The 21,908-nt window shown below is 35.1% G+C and overlaps 1 protein-coding gene across 1 annotated transcript; it reads left to right on the top strand.

Moving 5' to 3' along the window:
• The first annotated feature begins 489 nt into the window (after window positions 1–489).
• On the top strand, window positions 490–13,101 carry LOC106837409 (oxidized low-density lipoprotein receptor 1). Its single transcript, XM_014850924.3, has 6 exons — window positions 490–687; window positions 3,244–3,345; window positions 5,495–5,740; window positions 9,139–9,278; window positions 9,574–9,689; window positions 9,902–13,101. Exons 1-6 carry the CDS (start codon window positions 600–602, stop codon window positions 10,044–10,046), a joined length of 837 nt encoding a protein of 278 aa, XP_014706410.1. The 5' UTR covers window positions 490–599; the 3' UTR covers window positions 10,047–13,101.
• The last annotated feature ends 8,807 nt before the right edge of the window (window positions 13,102–21,908 follow it).

Here is a 21,908-nt window from a genome sequence, read left to right as displayed (position 1 = left end):
TATGTAATACTGCCGTTCTATGAAATAGTGCCCCTAATTAAGTTCTAAAATTACCCAGGTTATCATGACTAGTGAAAGTAGACCTATGTGGTTAACCCCAAAATTCCTAAGCCCATTGCCAGTTAAAACAGTCAAAATTAAAAAGGAAAATTTGAGACTTATGAAAAATACCATATAGAAACATTCTGCTACAGTGAAGTAAACAAATAGGGGCATTGGAATCAAATAATCTAATCTAAACACACACTCTTTTGCAAATTTAGTGTGACTTATTCTCTTGGAATTTCAATTTCCTTATCTGAAGAGTAAGTACAAGTGACTCTCCTCTAATGCTCATGGAAAATACTGTTTTCCCTTTCATAAATTACTTAGTGAAATATGTTGAAACACTATCAGAATCACCACTTTCCCCAGCTGCAATAGATAACCGAAGAATTTTCGTCAGCCAACTTCCCAATATGAAGCAAAGCCTCTCCTTCCTCCTACAATGATTGAGTCATTCTTCCATTAGAGAGCAGTAGCTATTTAAACACTCCAGCAGAAGCTCACAAATTTTTACTTCGTAGAGGTCCTCACTGCTTCACTCTCTCATTCTTGGAATGAATTTAGAAATGACTTTTGATGACCTCAAGAGCAAAACTGTGAAGGATCAGCCTGAACAGAAGGCAAATGGAGAGAAAGCTAAAGGTACTAGTAGTGGGTGAATGTGTAGAGGGACAGAGTCTCAGGATTGGCTTAAATATGTAAATTAATTGAATACAGGATTAGAAAGCTAAAACATCTGAGTATGGGAAAATATAGAATTAATAACATTCACTTAGAAAAACAGTTCAGATAGAATGATGATGATGATGGTGATGATGAGATAACTTGGTATGAATGATGATATAGTAGACGATGATTAACATTTATTGAGCATTTACTATAGGCTATGTTCTATGCTATTTGCTTTACATGCATTATTTCTTTGAATCTTCACAATAATACCTTGATATTAGGACTATTATTATCTCCCTTTTACAGAGGACTAACTGGAGATCAGGAGAATTAACTAAATTAACCAATTTCATGCAGCTAGTAAATGGTAGAACTACAATTCTATCACAAACTCCTGTTTATCTAGAATCCAATCCATCAGAAGGTTCAGGAAATGTTGAATTCACCCAGTGTAAGCAATGATAATTTTTATAATAGTGTCCTTGACACATTGCAAAACTTGATATATTTTATGAATTATCCAAAGCAGATTAAATGATATTCAGTATAGCTTCATATAAATTATATTTTATCCTACACCAATGCTTTTAAATATTATAATTTGTTTGGTGTATACAGTACATTAAACTGCTTAAGTATAAACTAATTCAAAACACCAACTCCACAGAAAATCTGGATAAATTGCTTTCTATTTTATATCCATTCTTAGAGAAAGAAACAAAATATGAAGAGGCTAAGACATACAAGTATTATCAGAAATTTAGATAAAGAAATTCTAGATCATGTTTCCACAAACAAGATAGAAATTTCACTCAATAGGGGAAATAAGTGTGAACATGGTATGTTTTAACATTTGAGCTGATGATCTAACTTGGTCTGAAAATGGCTCTGACATTTATAGGTAGACCTATCAGTTAAAATAGTCATTTACTTATTCATTCATTGTTCATGCAGTAAATAGTAAGTGCTTGACGTTTACTACAATTATGAAATTAATTCTTCTCTCAGAACCTGGTTAGATCAGTTGCCTACTGCAAGGGATTTGACTGCTTTCTGATTAGAAAATTACTAGTGGGAGTGAGGATTGGATTGATGGTCTGTGCCTACCAAGGAGATGGGAGAAAAGATGGCCTGTAGAAAATAGGAACATGTGTCTTCCCGGCATAGGTGCAGTTCCAGTGATTTTCTTCTGAAAGTTCAGGCATTTCATCACTCAAGAGTGGTGGACACACTTGATATCCTATAATACGAAATGAATACTGACAAGAGGGAAAAGTTGGTCGATAGATTTACAGAAATATTTGTCCCTGTGGTTAGGATCAGGCAATTATTTGCAAGAGACACACTATCTTTTACTTCTTCTCGCACAACTTGCCACACACATTCTAGGGCCTTAATAACTATTGAATCAGTGAATGAACCATATTCTTCCCTGTCAAAATTTCTATTTTGTTTGTATCTTCTGTCGAGTCTAACAGAAGTGCTTTTGACACATGAGAACTCTAAGTATATATGATCACTGATTGGCTTAGATCATTGCACATTCACAATGGAAATTGTGTGATGTAATGTTTGAATTCATGTTGCTGTTGACAATTGGATTAAAGACCTATGTTTGGGTCTCAACATCTGTGAGATCTTAAGCAAGTCACTGAGCCTTTCAGTTTCCTGTTGTATATAGAGGATAACATTATCAGTGACTTGTTTATCTTATAAGATGTGGAGTCCAAATACATTATATGAAATGTTTTCCTGCTGAACTAATAATATCTGTGTTTTTTTAGTGATGGAATACGTAACTAGATATTCATACACCTGTGAGCTACATGATTTATTTGTTTTTATAATATGGTGAATTTTTCTTTCGTTAACAACAGGCCACAGTTGGTGTGAGTGTAATACATGACATTAATATGAGTCAAGTGAATATAGAAGTTTCATACCTATTTTTCTTTGGTCAATAACCCCAATTCTAAGATGTAATTTTAGTGGAATAAAAATTGAATAGCACAAAATTATGTTGTAATTCTTTGAAGTGATCTCATTTGATTAATTGATTAAAGCTTGTTTGCTTGATGTCTGACATTTATTTATGGTATGTTGCTTATAAAACACAATTGTGTGTGTGTGTGTGTGAGCATGCATACACATGATCTGTATGAAAAATGTCAGACTCTCTGCCCTGTGGATGAAGTTGATTCAATCAAGCTGGACTGAGAGTTTCTTGAAGAATTACTGTAGGGCCAATAGACAAGGTGTAAGCTTTAGAATCGGATACTTAGAGCCAAATATCTGGTCTTGAATTCTGGCTCTTAAATTGTGTTTGTGTGGCCATGGGTAAATTACTTAAATTCTTTAACTGTCTATATTTTTCATCTGTAAATGTGGATGATGAATTATTTGCAGAATCCTTGGAGGACTAGAGGTAAGGAATAAAAAGCACTGAGCACAGACAGGATCCAAAGAATTGTTTGATTACGTGCCCCCATCTTTTTGTCTTCCTGATTCTATCTTCTGTCACTCTAGGTCTTCAATTTCTTTCTTCTCGATGGTGGTGCCCTGTTTCTGTGACTCTAGGGATCCTTTGCCTGGGATTACTGGTGACTATTATAATGCTGATAATGCAATGTAAGTGCTGAAACAGGGGAATGATAAAGGAAAAAAATGAGAGTTTATAAACAAGGTTTATGAGTTGGTTTGATAACTACAAACAATCTTGATTTAGATACATTTCAGGCAAACTGCTTCTAGAGTGAGTGCGAAGATGAATGTGTATATTGTGCTTATCCCTCAAATAGATTGAGGCATAGAATGAAGATGATGCATGGTAGGTTTTTGTTTTGTTTTGTTTTCATTATTTCATGGATAGAGCCTATTTAAATCCTAGAATGATAAGGAAGAAAATAATTTTGTTACTAATCCACAAGATCACCTGAAAGACCCAAAAGAAAAAAAAGCTTCATTTAGTTCCAGTTGTTTTAGCAGTGATGATTAAATATCAATTTAAACTTAAGAACTAGAAACACTGTCTTAATAAACGAAACATTTAAAACAAAACATACTTCAAATTTATAACACAGGCGTTTAGGAAAGAGAGGATGCTAAGAGGAAGAGAAATGAAAAGAAAGCTAGAGTGGCCAAGAAGGAAAGAAAATGGCGCTAATCATCCATCTAACCTGCCTGTGTATTTAGGTTGTAGATCTGAGTTATTTTGGCTTTCTAGAATCCAGGTTGCTAAGGACTTTGAAGGGCAATTTGTTTCTCAATTGTTGTTTAAGGTCACAAACCATTTATTTTTTCCATCTATAAATACTTAGGGCCTTTCATAATGATTGGGAAAAGGGCCTTTCACTCAGTGTTGGTTATCGGAAGTCTTCCTCTGAGCCCCTGATCACTTTGCAACAGTGTCAAATCTGGCCTTCAAGCCAGGGAGTCTGCCTTCTACTGACCATCAAGCTTCTAGAACTGAAACATTTGACCCTTAACATTTGTTGCCTCTTGATTTCACAACCTTCATTTCATTTCCAGCCTTTCTAAAATGTGCCGTGGTGAAGAAGAAAAAATGTTTTGAGACTCTTGTGACACAATTTAAAATAATTCTGTGGAAGTGTGTCTCAAAAATGAAACAAGTATCACGGTCCTTAAATAAAGTTAGGAAGTCTGAAAGGGTAGAGAGATGACAGACAAATGAAGTGACAGAATAAATCATTAATGACAATTCCCACTAATAAACACTGAGTCTGGTTGGCCTCTATTTTAGATTGTCTATATTTTGTTTATGCCACTGATTTACTACCTACCTTGGAATTGCTTTTAACTTGTGTGTAGCTCTCAATAACAAGTAAAATTCTGGTATTTTTTTTTTAATTACAAGTATCTGTGACAGATACTTCCTAACATTAAAAAAATATTGCAGGAATCAAAACTACACTAAGATATCACCTTATACCTCTTAGAATGGCAAAAATATCCAAAACCAAGAGTGACAAATGTTGGAGAGGCTGTGGAGAAAAAGGAACCCTCATACACTGTTGGTGGGAATGCAAACGGGTGCAGCCACTATGGAAAACAGTATGGAGACTTCTCAAAAAGTTAAAAATAGAAATACCTTATGACTCAGCCATCCCACTGCTGGGTATCTATCCTAAGAACCTGAAATCAGCAATTCCAAAAGTCCCGTGCACCCCTATGTTCATTGCAGCATTATTCACAATAGTCAAGACATGGAACCAAACTAAGTGCCCAGCAACTGATGATTGGATAAAGAAGATATGGTATATATATATATACAATGGAATACTACTCAGCCTTAAAAAAGGACAAAGTCATCCCATTCGCAACAACATGGATAAACCTTGATGGTATTATGTTGAGTGAAATAAGCCAGACAGAGAAAGACGAAATCTGTATGACTCCACTCATAGGTGGTAGTTAACATATAGACAAAGAGAATTGATCGGTGGTTACCAGGGGAAAGGGGGGGTGGGGGAAGGGCACTAGGGGGGAAGTGGTGTACCTCCAACATGACTAATAATAATGTACAACTGTAATTTCACAAGGTTGTTAACTATCACAAAAAAGTATTACAGGAATATCAAATAACTTTCAAATCCATAATTTCTGAGTAAATTTGGGTCATTTTCCAGTTTGGGGTCATTTTCTAGTTTTTCTGTCATCAAATTAGATTATTTGATTCAGTTTTTTGATTTCCGCAAAATCCAGTGGAGAGATTTTTATTGGGGCTTGGTAATGGAGTCTTAATTCAGCTCTGATTTAGTATCCCAGGTGTCTGATGACCTACAGCAACAGCAAGCAAACCTTACTCAGCAGGAACATATCCTGGAGGGGCAGATCTTAGCCCGGCGGCAGGCAGAAAAATCTTCCCAAGAGTCACAAAGGGAACTCAAAGACATGATAGAAACCCTTGCCCACAAGCTGGATGAGAAATCCAAAGAACTAATGGAACTTCGTCTCCAGAACCTGAATCTCCAAGAAGCTCTGAAGAAAGCGGCAAACTTTTCAGGTATGGGGCAGGGACGGGTGAAGAGACATAATGGAAGCTTCCTTGTTAATCTTAACCTTTTTTGTAAATGTCTCTAGGCACAAAATTGGCATATTGATATATGTATCATTATTCATTCCTAATGTTCTACACCAAAGTTCTCTATTTTTGTCATCCTCACCCTACCCTATGCCAAATTCTTGAGATAATCTGATTTAATTAACCACACATTCGGTGGATTTAAGTTTTCCTTCTTCACAAGAGACTCATCTTTTTAAAATTTTGGTTTTAAGATTTTTCTGGAAGAACACTCCCACCCTTATCCTTTCCATTTCAGTGTATCTTAATGGTTAATTTCTTTTTCTAAGGAGTCCCCTTTGTCTCTGGGACCTCTACTTCCACATTAGCTTTATTCTATGGCACAGTGTCTTGAAGGGAACTAGGTCAATTTAAATTGAATCAATCTGGCTGGCTTGGAACTGTTAGGTAGATACTTCAGGTAAAACAAAAATATGAGGGGCCCAAGAAGTCAGTTTATACGAGAAGAACTGAGTTGATCTCAGCTGTTTCCTCACAATCTAGAAGGTAGGCAGAAATATCAGCATCTATAAGCAGGAGATGATAATGAAAGTTACCTGTTTTAATTAACCTTTCTACTGTGTATAATTAAATCAGGTATAAGCTTTTAGTTATAGGGAGAGTGAAAGATGGAATCACTTTCAGAGGTATATTGCTTCCTTGGAGGTGTGTGAATGAGTATCCTATTTTCAGCATTAGTAACTATCACTAATAGCAGAGGTTTCTCCAGCTTCTTGCTTGTAAAATTCAATCTCAACCACGTAATTTCTTTGAATAAAGACTATATAATAACAGTTCACAGATACCCATCCCTTTATTTTATAGGATAAAATTGAAACTCAGTTAAATTAAATGATAATAATAATGATAAGTAGTTTTGTATAAAGTTTTACAGTTTATAAATCCCTTCAATATTTAAATTTCCAAAGTAACTGGATACCTTTAGACAAACTGATCTTTCACAAGTGTCAAACATGCATTTAACCTCTTTAAGGAGGGAGCTATTGAGGAAATAAAAGTGTACACCATCTCAAAGGAGGCTTAAAGGAAAGAGGCTAGTATCTCAAGGATATGAATGTTTATATAAACAGACATAGCTACATACCAACCAACGGTTTATTCACAGGTGAGGCTGTAAAACAGTTTTGTTTTTATCAGTCGTATGAGGTCAAATCTACTTCAGGACCATTCAGAACCATCTCCTAGAGATGCCAGGCATGGACAACTAATCAGAAATAATAAACGATATGTCTTTCATTAGCAGATATACCAGTCAGCATGTTCCATTCCTTGATAGAGTCAGATAAAGGTCAATTAGTAGAGATACCAAATAAAGTACTGCTTTTCATCAAGCAGCTTTGAGACAAAAACATTAATAGTAAGATACCATATGGAAAAAATATGCCAGTTTTCTTAAGTTTGAGACAAGTTTTATCTTTCCTACTAACAAGTCTGTGGTCCTTGGAGTATATATGAAGAAGGAGAGACTCTGAGAAATTACTATATGGGGTTTGCTTGAGGTCATCCAGTTAGAAAGATGCAGTGTCTTCACAGTAACAGACTTTGCATTTAGCCCCAGAATTAATAGTGGTTCTCAACCCTTAGGGTACAAAATTATCACCAAAGTAGCTTGTTAAAAATGTCAGGTTCCAGGTTTACCCAAAGATCTTTATCAAAATATCTTGAAGGGCATCAATAAATATTTCTTAATCGAGTCCAACTCACAAGTTTGAGGGAGTGTGATGTGGTGATTAAACACAACAATAGAGTTACACTGCCGAGCTTCAAATTCCCTTTCTCATTATCCGTCAAATGAAGAAAATGAATAGAACATATCTCATAGTGTTGCTAGGAGGATTAAATGAGTTAATATAGGCTAAAGTACTGCCAAGAGTTTTTGGCACATAGTGATATTTGTGAGTATTAAAATCATTAAAAGAAATACAGGTAGTTTGAATACAACATTCTGAGATTTGTCTTCCTCACTTTATGATACCTTGGAAACCCTGTCTAGACTGTCCTTTAGTCCACAAAGACCAATATATCCTTTCCTTTTATGTAATATGGGACTAGGCAAATTAAGAAGTAAGAAGCTTGCATTCACTGCTTTCATCATGGCCTTTTGTATGCCCTTTCTCATTCACTTTCATCTTTCATAGTTCAGCACCCTCCTGCTTTGTCCTCTCTGGGAAAGCCTACTCTTATAAAATTGCCTAATGGTTTTATGTCACAATGAAAATTCAAATTGAAATCTTGTGTTTCTCAAAGATTTTAATTTTTCATCTTTTGGTCACAGAGTAGACCAAAGGGTTCATTTTCCCATTAAAGAGATTCCATGGGTTACTAATACACAGAAGAGATGAGGAGGAGGAGGAGAAGGAGGAAGAGGATGAAGGGGAGGAGGCGGAGAAGGATGATGATGATTTGAGGGTTCTTTAAAATATCCGTAAACATGTTGACATTGGCATATTTTGCCTAGTGTCTAAGCCCTGAGTTGGGTATTTTGGACTCCCTCAGAATTTCGCTGCTGAAAACTTCTCCCTATTTTCTGAAATCTTATTGAAATTGAGATCTCACTTAGTGTTAATATACTGTTTTCCCTAGAACATCTCTTTCCAAAGAGACACAGTGTGTGCCACGTATGCAACAGTAAATTTTCTAGTGACCACATTAAAATACAAAAAAGAAACAGATGAATTTAACTTTAGTAACATATTCTAACTCAATATATTTGAAATATTATTTCAACACTAATAAGTATTAAGTTATTAATGAGATATTTTACAGTCTCTTTTTGTATTAAGTTTTCAAAATCAGGTCTGTATTTTACAATTACAGTACATCTTAATGCAGATTAGCCACATTTCAAGAACTCAAGAGTCACATGTGGCTACTGTATTGGACAGCACACATCTAGAAGCAGGAGGCACAGGATTTAAGCCTAAATCTGTTATTCAAAGACCTGAAGTTTTAAAATACATAAGCATACCTTTGTAATAGCAGAAAGGCTATTAAATATCCATTTTCCAAACTCTCACTTCCATTATTCCAAACATAACTTTAAAAAATAGATCAGATTCTAAAATTACATCCCAGCTCAAGCTTTACTTTTTAATAGGCTTACTTTAATTTAGTTTATCAAAATTAGCATACTTTCTTTTTCTACAAAAAATGTCGAAATAAAGACTTTGAGGCTATTGAGAAATTTGCAGAGTCTGGGTATAATTCTAAGTAAGAAGAAATGGCATATGTGAGAGTCACAAGAGGAGAATTGATTTAAGAATTGTAGAAATATTTTTACCGAGGCATACCTCACTGATTAGATATATTATACTTCCTAGGTCCTTGTCCCCAAGACTGGCTCTGGCATGAAGAAAACTGTTACCTATTTTCCTCTGGCTCACTGAATTGGGAAAAAAGCCAGGAGAACTGCTTGTCTTTGGATGGCCAGATGCTGAGAATTAATAGCACAGATGATCTGGTAAGTTTTTATGGATGTGTGTTAAGCTGGAGTATTGGCTTACAGGGAAATAAATCAGGTTAAGCCCTTGGTGGAGGAGCAATTGTTTGAGAATCAAAACACCTGTTCTCTAGCCACTAATTACATGCATGACCTTTGATAGACAGCTTATGTAGCATGTCTAGGCTTCAGTAAACATTTCTGAAAAATCATTGAGGGGATGTCAAAGATCTCTTTTGGGTCTTTAGTTTTGTGAATCTAATCTAAAATGACCACAATGACTTCACCATCAACTCAGAAATGTCACTCTCCACAGGAATTCATCAAGCAAGCAAGTGCCCATTCCAGTTCCCCATTCTGGATGGGACTGTCTCGGAGGAAACCCAGCCACCCATGGCTCTGGGAGGACGGTTCTCCTTTGAAGCCCCACTTGTGAGTTTCCTATTCTTCACTGAACCTGCTTGGGGAATTTCTGAAAGTCTCCTTCCCACCTCTCTCACACTGGGAGTTGCCCAGTTACCTATTCAGAGCTTCTTTTGAGTTTTCCTTCCCAAATTTATTACTGATCTGAAGCTTTAAGACAAGGTTAAATTCATGACACAAGGTGACAGTAAATCTACGTTCTTATTCCTCTTTGCATGCAGGTTTAGACTGCGGGGAGCTGTTTCCCAGGAGTACCCTTCAGGCACCTGTGCATACATACAAGGGGGAGCTGTTTTTGCTGAGAACTGCATTTTAACTGCATTCAGTATATGTCAGAAGAAGGCAAATCTATTGAGAGCACAGTGAATTTGAAGACTCTGAAAGCAAAGGAGGAGAAGGCCTTCGAATTCTCTCCTGGAATTTAAGCCATTCTTTGTCACTTAGGTGCAACCTGTGAGAGCCCTGAGAACTGCCTGTTACTAGCTGACTGCAGAACTCCTTAGCAGAGACTGGGGCTACAGCTGTTTAACACTTTGACATCAGGAGTTTTGATTCTATCTCTCTCTCTATTTTTTTACCTAACTTGTCCCAAGCCTCCCTGCTAGCCTTTGATTCCACTTCCCTTTTTTGTTTTAAAGTTTCACTCCTCTCCAAGCCTTGGCTGTCCTCTGTTCTCAGTCATCTCTACCTCAGTGCTTCCCCTCACCCTCAAAGACCACATAGAAGATAGACAATGGACAGCTTGCCCAACTGTAGGCAGAGAGCAGAAAAGGGGAAATACACATGGGAAACAGAGAATATGAAGAAATAGAGCAGAGGAAAGACCATATTGGAATCAAGAAACGTTCTCAATATTAAAAGCTACCACTCCTTGTTTTTTTTAAAATTCTTGTTTCTCTCCAGGCTCCACCACTTACACATACTTACACACAGACCCTTAACACCCCATTCTCACATTTTGGAGCAATTGGGATGTCCCAGGAAATAATTAGAAATTGGATGATCTTTTCTGTGAACTAGTTCACAATTCATTATTGGTTCCTGAATTGGTTATTATTGCTTCATCTTTTCTCTACCAAAAGATGGCTTAACGCCTTTCATCCTTCAGAATAGTATTTGTTAGAATCATGTGGTAAACGGCCCAGAGGGACTAAGAGAATTTTTTTCCCCTAAAGTATATACCCTTTGTAGATGACCTCTTCTCAATTATGTTATACTATGCTATGATGCAGAAACATACAGGATCAAAGAATGAAGACACTCAGTTCTAGAACAAACTGAGCCAAGCAGGGAAATATTGCTGAATAGAAACTGATGGAATTAGAAAATTCGTTCTATTTTCAGTGTTTCTACTCCCTTTCTACATCACTGTACAGGTTATTCTACTTCAAAGGAAGCCTTTCCATATTGTTGTACATAAGCTAGCACCAATTTTATATATAAAGAAAAAGTTGTATCGTCCTTAGGAAGACAAGAGGTATTTTCTTTTATTAACAACCTTATTGAAGTTTAATTTCATATAACAAACTGAACATATTTAAAGTGTACAATTGTTGTTTCCTCATATGTAAACGTGTTCCCTTGAAATCACCATCACAATTAAGATAGTGAACATATCCATCATCCCCCCAGATTTCATCATGCTCCTCCCTAGTGGCTTCTCCCCAGACAACCACCAACCTGATTTAGTTTGCATTTTGTAGTATTTTATATAAATGGAATCATACAGAATGCCTTATTTACTTTTGGTCTAGTTTCTTTCACTTACATGATCATTTTGAAATTCATATATCTTGTTGCTTGCGTCAATTTTTCAGTCTTCTTAAATGTTGAGTATTGTTTCTTTGTATGGGTATACCACAATTTGTTTGTTCATTTACCTGTTGATGACATTTGGGTCGTTTTCAGTTTTTGGCTCTTACAAATAAAGCTACTTTGAACATTCAAGCGCAAGTCTTTGTATGAACATAGGATTTCTCTTCTTTTGGTTAAATACTTAAGAGTATAATGGCTGGATCATTCAGTAGGAGTATGTTTAACTATTTAAGAAACTACCAAACTGTTTCCCAAAGTTGTCCCATTTTACATTCCTACCAGCAGTGTACAAATGTTCCAGTTCCATCTTATCCTTGCCATAACTTGGTGTAGTCTGTCTTTTAATTTAATCATTCTAATAGGTGTGTAGTGGTATATCATTACAGTGTAATTTGCATTTCCTAAATGAAAAATGATCCTCAGATGTTTTTCTTTACCTATTTACCTATAGTGATTATTTACTATCCACTTATTTTCTTTGATAAAGTCACTGTACAAATCTTTTGAGAATTTTTATTTTAGTTATTTGTTTTCTTATTGTTAAGTTTTGAGAGCTCTTTGTATGTGCTGGATAGAAGTCCTTTATCAGATATCATTTTGATAATTTTTTTTCAGTCTGTGGCTTACCTTTTTATTCTCTGAACAGTATACTCAGAAAAGCAGAAGTTTTAAATTTTGATGAAATCCATTTCATACTTTTACTATTGTTTCTGAAAACTTGTTGCCTAACTCAAGGTCACAAAAATGTTCTCCTATGTTTTATTCTGGAAATTTTATAGTTTTAGATTTTACATGGCAATCTATGACTCATTTTGGGTTAATTTGTGTCATGTATTGAAATTATTTTTTTTTCTTTTTGCCTTTAGATATTCAATCGTTTTAGGAATATTTGTTGAAAAGATTATTCTTTCTTCACTACATTGTCTTTGTGCTTTTGTCAATAATCAGTTATCCATATATGATGCATATATTTCTGGACTCTCTATTCTGTTCCATTGATCTATTCGTATATTTTTACACCACCACGCTATTTTGAATAGCGTAGTTTTATGATATATCCTGAAATCATGTAGTACTAGTCCTTCAACCTTGTTCTTTTGCAAAGTTGTTTTGACTAATCTATGTCTTTGTGTCCCCATGTTAATTTTTGAATTGGCTTGTCAGTTTCTTTAAAAAAATCTTTTGAAATCTTGAATGTGATTGCATTGAATCCATAGTGCAATTTGGGGGAAATTGAAGTCTTAAAAATATTTATTTGTTCAACTCATGAACAAGGTCTATCGCTCTATTTACTTAGGTATTCTTTAATATCTCTAAGCAATGTTTTGTACTTTTCTGTGTACAGATATTTCACATATTTTGTTAGATTATTGTTATATATTTCACATTTTTGATGCTTTTATAAATGGTATTGTTATTGTTTGTAATTTTAATTTCCAAAGTTCCTTTGCTGGTGTATAGAATTATAACAAACTTTTTAATATTAACCTTATATCCCGAAGCTTTGAGAAACTCACTTATTTCTTCTAGTAATTTTTTGTGTGTGGATTCCATTGGATTTTCTACATAATTATGTCATCTGCAAATAAAAACACTTTATTTCTTCCTCTTTGGATAACTTTTATGTCTTTTCCTTTTTTGACTTCATAGACTTGAACCTCCAGTACGATGTTAAACAAAAGTGATGAGAGTGAACATTCTTATTTTGTTCTTGATCTTGGGAAGGCCATTCAGTGTTATAGCAAATATACAGTGTTAACTGTATATTTTTCATGGATGCCCTTTATCAGATGAGGAAGTTCTCTTTTACTTCTAGAATTCTCAGATGTTTTATCAGTTTTATCAGGAATGAATATTGATTTGTATAATCTTTTACTACATCTATTGAGATGATTATATAGTTTTTCTTTTCTTTTTCTTTTTAGTTTTGTCACATGATGAATTATATTGAATAATTATAGAAGGTTAAAACAACTTTGGATTCTTGGGATGTATTATCATTTTAGTTTATCAGTGGGTTAGATCTGCTAAAATTTGGCTTACAATTTTTGCAACTATGTTTATGAAGGATATTGATATGATATTTTCTTTTTTGTGCAATGGTTTTGTCTGGTTTAGGTTTCAGAGAAGTATTCCTCCATGTCAATTTTCTGGAAGATTTTATGTAGAATTGGTTTTATCGTTCATTAAATGTTTGAGGCAATTGACCACTGAAGCTGTCTGGGGATGAGGTTTTCTTTGTTGTAAGATTTTTAAGTACAAATTCTTTAATAGATGTAGTGTGATTCAAATGATCCCTTCTTGACTGAGCTTTGGCAGTTAGTGTCTTTCAAGGAATTTGTCCATCTCATCTAAGTGGCTTAATTTTTTGGCCTAACATTTTTCTTTATAGTTTCTTGTTGTCATTTTAATATCTCTACAACCTGTAGTGATGTCACTTCTCTCATTCCTAACATTGTTAATTTGTGTCTTCTCTTTTTTTTTTTTGATCAGTTTGGTTGTTGGTTTAGAAAAAGTTCTTTGTTTCAGAAGTTTCAGTCTGGGTTTAATCATTTTCTATACTTTTTGTTTTCTATTTTATTAATTTCTGCTTCAATTGATACTGTTTTTTCCTTCTACTTAGTTATGTTTTAATTTGTTCTTGTTTTTCTAGTTTCTTAAGATGGAAGCTAAGTTTGTTGATTTAAGATCTTTCTTCTTTTCAAATATAGCCATTTAATGCTATAAATTTTCCAGGTAGTCTGCAATAAGATATGATGTGTATTATAAATCCTGAAACAACTGCTAAAGTAACAAAACAAAGAGAATTGCTAATAATCAAGGGAGGTTTAGAACTAATAAATTGGGAGATAAAATGGGATACTAAACAACATTTAATTCATACAGAAGAAGGCAGGAAAAGAGGAAAAGGGAACAGAGATGAGTTGAGGGAAATTGGAAACATATCAAAATGATAGGCTTAAATCTAATTATATCAAAGATGCATTAAATGTAAATGGTTTAAATACCTTAACAAATGATAGAAATTGTCAAATTATGTTAAATAGCAAGACTCAACTATATGTAACATGAAAGAAACTCATTCTATGCATAAAGACAGAAAAATAGGTTAAAAGTAAAAGGATTGAAAAAGATACACCATGTTAACTTCACTTAGGGAAAAGCAAGTGTGGGCATATTAATTTCAGACAAATAGATTGAGAGCAAATATTATTAACAGACATAAAGAAGTTCATTTCATAATGATATAGGAGTTAATTCATCAAGAAGGAATAACAATCCATAACATTTATGCCTCTATTATCAGAGCTTTAAAATATGTGAAGCAAAAATTTACGGAACTGCAAGAGAAGCAGACAAAACTATAATTATAATCAGAGGCTTAGATACTCCTCTTTCCATAATTGGTAGGATAGTAGACAAAAAAAGAAAATCAGCAAGAGTATAGTAGACTTGAACCCAGTTATCAACCACCTTTATCTGATGCACATTTTTAGAGCCCTCCACTCAACAATAGCAGATTACACATTCTTCTTTACACATGAAAACTTTACCAACAAATCTCAATAAATTTAGAAGATTAGAGTCATAAAAGTATATTTTCTGCCCCCAATAGAATTAAATTGGAAACCTACAGTTTACATGTATATTAGGCTGCCAAAAGGTATCCCACAGCACCCTAATGCTTTTTTCTTTCCTTTTTCTCTTTTCTGCCTCTTTTTCTCCCTTCCAACTCTCCTTCCCTCCTCTCCTCTTAAAATTATTTTCTCTCAGTGTTTCATTTTTGATAGTTTCTATTGTCATATCTTCAAGTCCTTTAATCCCTTCTGCCGACTGTCTAATCTATCATTAATATTATGTAGCGTGTTTTTCATTTCACATTTTGTAGTTTTCATCTCTAGAAGTGTCCTTTGTTTTTTTTTAAGGGTATCTTCCATGTCTCTATGTATCTTTTTAAGAATGTGAGTATATTAAGAACATATTAACTATTTTAATGTCTATGCCTTCTAATTCTAACCTCTGAGTTGGTTTTGGTTATTTTTCTCCTCATAACCCCATTCTCACAAGGGTTATGTTTTCCTGACTCTTTGCATGCCTGCTAATCTTTGATAAAAGCAAGGCATCATTAATTTTACCCAGGTCAATGCTAGATGTTTTTGTGTTCCTGTAAATATTCCCGAGTTTGATTGTGAGATATATTTAAATTACATAGAAACACTGTGATGCTCCTGGATATTGCTTTTATGATTGTTAGCCAGTACCAAAGAAGTTCTCAGTCTGGGGTTAATCATTTCCCATTAATGAAGGAAAGATTTTCTGAGTATTCTACCCGATGCTTCATGAACTATGATCTTTTCCAGCCTTGCTGTTGGGAAAGGGCACCAGTCTCTGCCTCATGTGGACACTAGGTATTACTTCCTTTATTCCTTTTGAATGATTCTTTCCGCATCCCCTCAGGTACTTCCCTCACACTGATGCTCTGATCTGTACCCTGCTGATTAGTCTCAGAGGATCCTCTACAGATCTCTGGGTTCTCTCTCTGTGCAGTTCTCCTCTCTTTTGTTCTCTCCTCTGAACTCTTACTGCCTTTGTCTTTCCCAGTTCAGGTGTTTTTCAGTATCCTTCTCAGTTCCCCTTCCCTGTGTATGGCCTGTAAACTCCGTAAACATGGTAAGCTTGGGCAATCATAGAGCTCACCTTGTTTGTTTTCTCTCTCTCGGATCATTGTTCTTTGTTGTTTCATATCCAGTGTTTTGAAAACTGCTGCTTTATATATTTCATCTGTTTCTGTTTGTTTGTTTGTGTCAGGCTGGAGGGTAAATCCAGTCCTTGTTACTCCATCTTGGCTTTAAGAAAAAGTCCAAGAGAAGACCTTTGCAATTAGATACAGAGAGTCCCCAACTTACGATGGTTTGACTTTTGATTTTTCAACTTTATGATGGTGTGAAAGCAATATACATTCAGTAGAAATCGTGTCTAAATTTGGAATCTTAATCTTTTCCTGGACTAGCAATATGTAGTACAATGTTCTCTCCTGGGGCTGGGCAGTGTCAATAAGCTGCAACTTCCAGTCAGCCACACAATCACGAGGGTAAACAACCGAAAGACTTACAACCATCCTGTATCCATACAACCATTCAGTGTTTCTCTTTTAGTACAGTAGTCAGTAAATTACATGAGATATTCAGCACCTTATTGTAAAATAGGCTTTGTGTTAGATGATTTTGCCCAACTATAGGCTAATATAAGTTTTCAGAGCACATTTAAGGTAGGCTAGGCTAAGTTATGATCTTTGGTAGGCTAGGTGTATTAAATGCATTTTCTACATAAGATATTTTCAACTTACGATCGGTTACAGGGAAGTAACCCCACTGTAAATCAGGGAAGATCTGTACTTAAGTTTCCCTTTCTCTTGGAGTTACTGATATGTCTGAATGGAGACATATTGAGTCCTGGAAAAAAATTCTAGTCTAAGGGGCCGGCCCCATGGCCAAGTGATCAAGTTTGCGTGCTCCACTGCGGTGGCCCAGTGTTTTGCTGGTTCTGATCCTGCGTGTGGACTTGGCACCGATCATCAGGCCATGCTGCAGCGGCATCCCACATAGCACAGCCAGAAGGACCTTCAACTAGAATATACAACTATGTAGTGGGGGGCTTTGGAGAGAAGAAGAAGAAGAAAAATTAAAGATTGGCAACAGTTGTTAGCTCAGGTGTCAATCTTTAAAGGAAAAAAAATTTTAGTCTAAGGAATGGAAAATGAATTTCTTGCCTCTGTGTCTAGTATAGTTTCTATTTCAACGTTGATGACAGAACTATCTTTTTTAGCCAAGATGACAGTGCCTATGAGTCATTGTCCAGTTACCCTTACTATTTCTGTCTCCAATTCTCATAGACATTAGTGACTTATGTTCCTAAACTTTAGATTCAGAGGCAATTGTCTTAATTTGTTTTATTCTGTTACTCTCTCTCTCTCTCTTAGTTTATATATTCCTTCTTGATCTCAACCACATAAATGTTCTTATTCCTGTTATTGTTTAAGTCAGGGTTACAACTACAGCTTTTGGCCTGTAGCTTGTTTATGTATGCCCTGAACGCTAAGCCTGTTTTCACTTTTTTAAAACATTCTTAAAAAAATATACAGCATAGAATGTAAGTGATCCACAAAGTGTAAAATATTTACTCTTTCATCCTTTGAGGAAATTTTGCTGACTCCTGATGTGAATAACTTCATGTTTGTTTCTCATTAAAGAAATGCACAAGGACTTTCAGTTTGACTGAGTCCAAATCCTAGCCTATCACTTTCTCTGTTATCTAAGTCAAGTTACTTAGCATCTTAGTACCCTGACTTCCTTAAGTGAAAGATAGAAATCACACTAGTAGCTCATAGATCCTCATATCATATCTATTTGCTCATACACATATTTGAGGACTCATGGGATAATGTATATATAATACTTCACATGGCGCTTAGGATTTGGTTCAAGAAATATTAGCTATTTATACTATTAGTTCTTTGTCTTTCTGTCTTTATAGGATCCTACAAGTGTTTCTGGTTTTGATAGTAGGTTCTTAAACTCTTACAGCAAATTGAGCAAATAACTTAAAAACCTTCTTAACTTAGTTTTAATTGTGGTTATAGACATTTCTTCTTTTTTGTTGTTCTTGTTGTTGAAGTAGTGTGCTGTGAAATGTACCCTGATTTGGCACTTGTTTCCTTAACTATAAAAAGTATTGTTCAGCATCTCTTCAGTTTCTTCTTTATAGAGATTTTCTGAGTCTATTAGGGCTCTGCAAGGCATTGGGGTCAGTATAGGGGTAGATGAGTGACTATAATTTCTGAGTGAAATAGTACGTGAATATTATTTCAAATACTGGATTGCCTTAGAGTATTTCAGACAGGCTCTACTGGTTTGGAAACATGGGCAGAATATGTATGCTTTCCTGAATCTATTGTTCAAGTTTTTAAATCTTAGCAAGTAAAATGAGCAAATTTAAAATATCCGATCTTTATACCTTAAAATTACAAATGTACCTTTGCACTGACATTTACTTCCCAAATCCTTTCAACCTCCACTCCTCCATGATCGTTCATCCTCATCCCACAGTGTGCCAGGTATTAATCCGTGCAAGATGCCATGAACCAGAAAATTGATGGACCACTACTTTCCTGGGAGCAAATTTAAAAAATTAGAGAGGAGTAAGTGGTTCTAAGAACTTGTACAGTTGGGAAACTCAGAATTCTGAGTAAGAATATTAGCCATCTGACTTGTACCTGGACCATAAGAAAATCTAAATGGCTTTTAAAATTATTAACATGGCCCTTGGTTAGAACACATTTAATCCTGATGGTCCATATTATACACCGATGAATAGTCACATGCTTCACGTCTTCCCTAGTTCTTTCACTCCATTAAGAGCACAGCTGAAAGATAATTTACAATTCTACTCTTAGAGGATAAACAATCCAATAGTGATATAAATAAGTTGAATTCAGTAAAGCATCCTATAAGACTGACAGCAGGAATCTACCTCAATATGTTCATAAATATCAAATCAGCTGCCTTTGCTCAGCTCTTTTCTGAGATAAGCTTACATAGCACTAAGTCTTATTTATCTGCAACAAGCCTCAAGAACCCCCCCCAAAATTGAATGAACAACTTTTTCTAAATATTATGCCCATCTTATTAAACATGTGTGTTGCACTGAACATTTTTGAAATGACATGGGATGCCCAATATATAGTTTTAAAATACCTGATTATATACTTCAGTAACTTAAACACCAAAGTAATTATATCAGGATATTTGCTTCCTCCAAGTTGTTCTAATTTACTTTGACAACAGATGTTTATTAGAAATTTTTCTCACTTTTTTTTTTGTTCATTCATACATTTAACAACTCTCTCTTGAATGCCTTCTTTCTCTAGTGCTAACAGGGTAGACAGCAATGAATATACAGAGTCTATTCTCATGGTGTTTACAGTCTAATGTGGAGGAAGAAAATAAACAACTAAATTAAAAATAGCTACATATATACAATTTATTCATTCATTTAATACATGCAAGCACAAGTCTAGATGCTGGGAATTAGTGGCAAACAACAAGTTTGCTGCCCGCCAGGAGACTGTATTATGGTGACAGAACTTAAAAATTAGAAGTTAAATAAACATACATGGTAATCATTGCTGGAATCCAACGGCTGCTCATAACAGAAGATAACTGCTAACAAACGCAATTTATTAGGTATAAAGAAATATAAATGCCTTTAGGTAGAGTGAAAGTCACATTTTTATTGTGAGCTAGGTCCAGCCTACAGAAATTCTTCAGTTTTACCCACAGATGAATTAACTTCCTCTAACTTGCCTTGAAATTCCTAATGCAAAGCAGCAGATGGCACCATCACATTATTCACTCCTGCCTGATTTTGCTAAATCTTTTTGATTAATTCATACCAACTTAGCTCAGATCTCATACCACAGGAAATCTGTCTTCATTTTTTAGTTATCCTGTATCTTTCTTCTACATCATCCAAGCATCCTGAGAGTGGTTTGAGATTCATCATCATTTCAATGGTGAGGAAAGAAGCAGTGAAAATCAAACAACCTATCTAAAGTCACTCAATCAGTGAACAGAATTAGGAGCAATAAGGCAACATGATACGCGTTTATTAGATAGAATGCAGACTTTGAATTTAGAAGTTCTGCCAAGAACTTGGACATTTTTTTCCCCTATGCAATTTAAGTGCCCTATCTCACGTTGATTCCCCTCCTTAAAAAATGAATGGGGAGCCAGCCTGGTGGCATAGTGATTAAGTTCTCCTGCTCCGCTTCAGCAACCCATGGTTCACAGGTTCAGATCCTAGGCATGGCCCTATACATTGTTCATCAAGCCACGCTGTGGAGGTGCCCAACATACAAAATAGAGGAAGATTTGGCAGAGGTGTTAGCTCAGGGATAATCTTCCTCAAGCAAAAAGAGGAAGATTGGCAACAGATGTTAGCTCAGGGCCAATCTTTCTCACCAAAAAAAAAAGAAAAGAAAGAAAGAACAGAACATATCAGTGAATAGCTTCCAAATATCTTGTGGGTTCAATTGCTTTTGTTCCAGGTGAAATTATGTATGAAATTCCAATGTATGAAACAAGTAAAATCAGACATGCTCTGGTTGCATCAATTCTGGGGCAGTCTAGAGACTTTCCTGCATCTCATTATGCTATATTTTGCTTCCTATTAAAGATGATGCTGAGTTTATGGGCACAGGAATAAAAAGAAAATATAGTTAATGTATTTGACCAAAACATGGATGACCATACAGGAACAAAACCAGACACAATAAAGAAGAGCCATTGTGAGTGGAAGAATGAGGGACAAGGGCACACATAACCTAAAGCAAACAAACAAATACACACACAAAAAACAACACCACTTGAAAATTACACCCATCATTCTTTGTTTTCCCCTGCTCTCCAGAGCCAATTTAAACACAACTTGGTTGTGATTTGGGACTAGAAATTGGAATTACCAATAGTTTAGTTCTTATACTAAGAAGTATCATTGCTTGTTTTCTTGTCTATTTTCCCCAGTGGACAAGACTTCTGAGGCATGTACCAGACATTGGACACAGGACATCTATAGACAGAGAATGCTTGTCCTTTTGGAGTTGATAAACTGAATCAGACAATAAAATTGGGTAATTTTAGCCTATAATATATGAATGTACCTATATATTTTGTACATATATTAATTTAAAAAATCTTTATTTATTTTTGTGATTTTACTTATACATTGACCTAACATATATTTATTGATAACCTACACTGAATCCGAAGCTACTCTAGCTTCTTGGGATATATCAATGAACATGACAAGTAAGATTCTTAACTTGTGAAGCTTACAAACATGTGGATGGGGTGAGTCTAATTATAAACAGATGAGATAATGAGATATACTCATATAGTATGAAGTGCTTTGAAGAAAAAAAAATGCTGTATGATGTGATCTAGAGCGATGGACAGTCACCCTGGTCATATTCTGCTTCATGTTGAGTAATCAGGGAAGACCTCCCAGAGAGGGTGATGTTTGAATGAAAACTGATTATAAAGAAAAATCCCACCATGCAATGTTCTCAAGACAAAGAATTTCACCCAAAGTATAAATGCAAAGTCTCTGAGACGGCAACAAATTGATGTGTTCTGTGATAAAAAAGAAGGTCAGTGTTTCAAGACTATGGACGCTGAAGGGAGATGATTAGGAAATGAATTTAGAAAGATATGCACCAGAGTATTTAGATCCTTATGGACCAGAGAAGATATAGCCAAGAGAGTTCAGAAGGCAATAATGGGGTGGTGAATTATCTGTAGAGAATTTAAAAAGTAATAAAATTTATTAAAAAGTTAGTCTGCTTTTATATCACCA

Source organism: Equus asinus, chromosome 22 (assembly GCF_041296235.1).
Source record: "Equus asinus isolate D_3611 breed Donkey chromosome 22, EquAss-T2T_v2, whole genome shotgun sequence".
NCBI classification, from domain to species: domain Eukaryota; kingdom Metazoa; phylum Chordata; class Mammalia; order Perissodactyla; family Equidae; genus Equus; species Equus asinus.
Note: the sequence above shows the minus strand (reverse complement) of the source record. Positions and strands in the feature narration are given on the sequence as shown.

Bases quoted from the DNA above. Each gene is read 5' to 3' on its own strand.
- LOC106837409 (XM_014850924.3), top strand. From the start codon at position 600: ATGAATTTAGAAATGACTTTTGATGACCTCAAGAGCAAAACTGTGAAG. The intron at 9,279-9,573 runs GTAAGTTTTTAT...CACTCTCCACAG, and splicing joins TTAATAGCACAGATGATCTG to GAATTCATCAAGCAAGCAAG. The intron at 9,690-9,901 runs GTGAGTTTCCTA...CTTTGCATGCAG, and splicing joins TCTCCTTTGAAGCCCCACTT to GTTTAGACTGCGGGGAGCTG.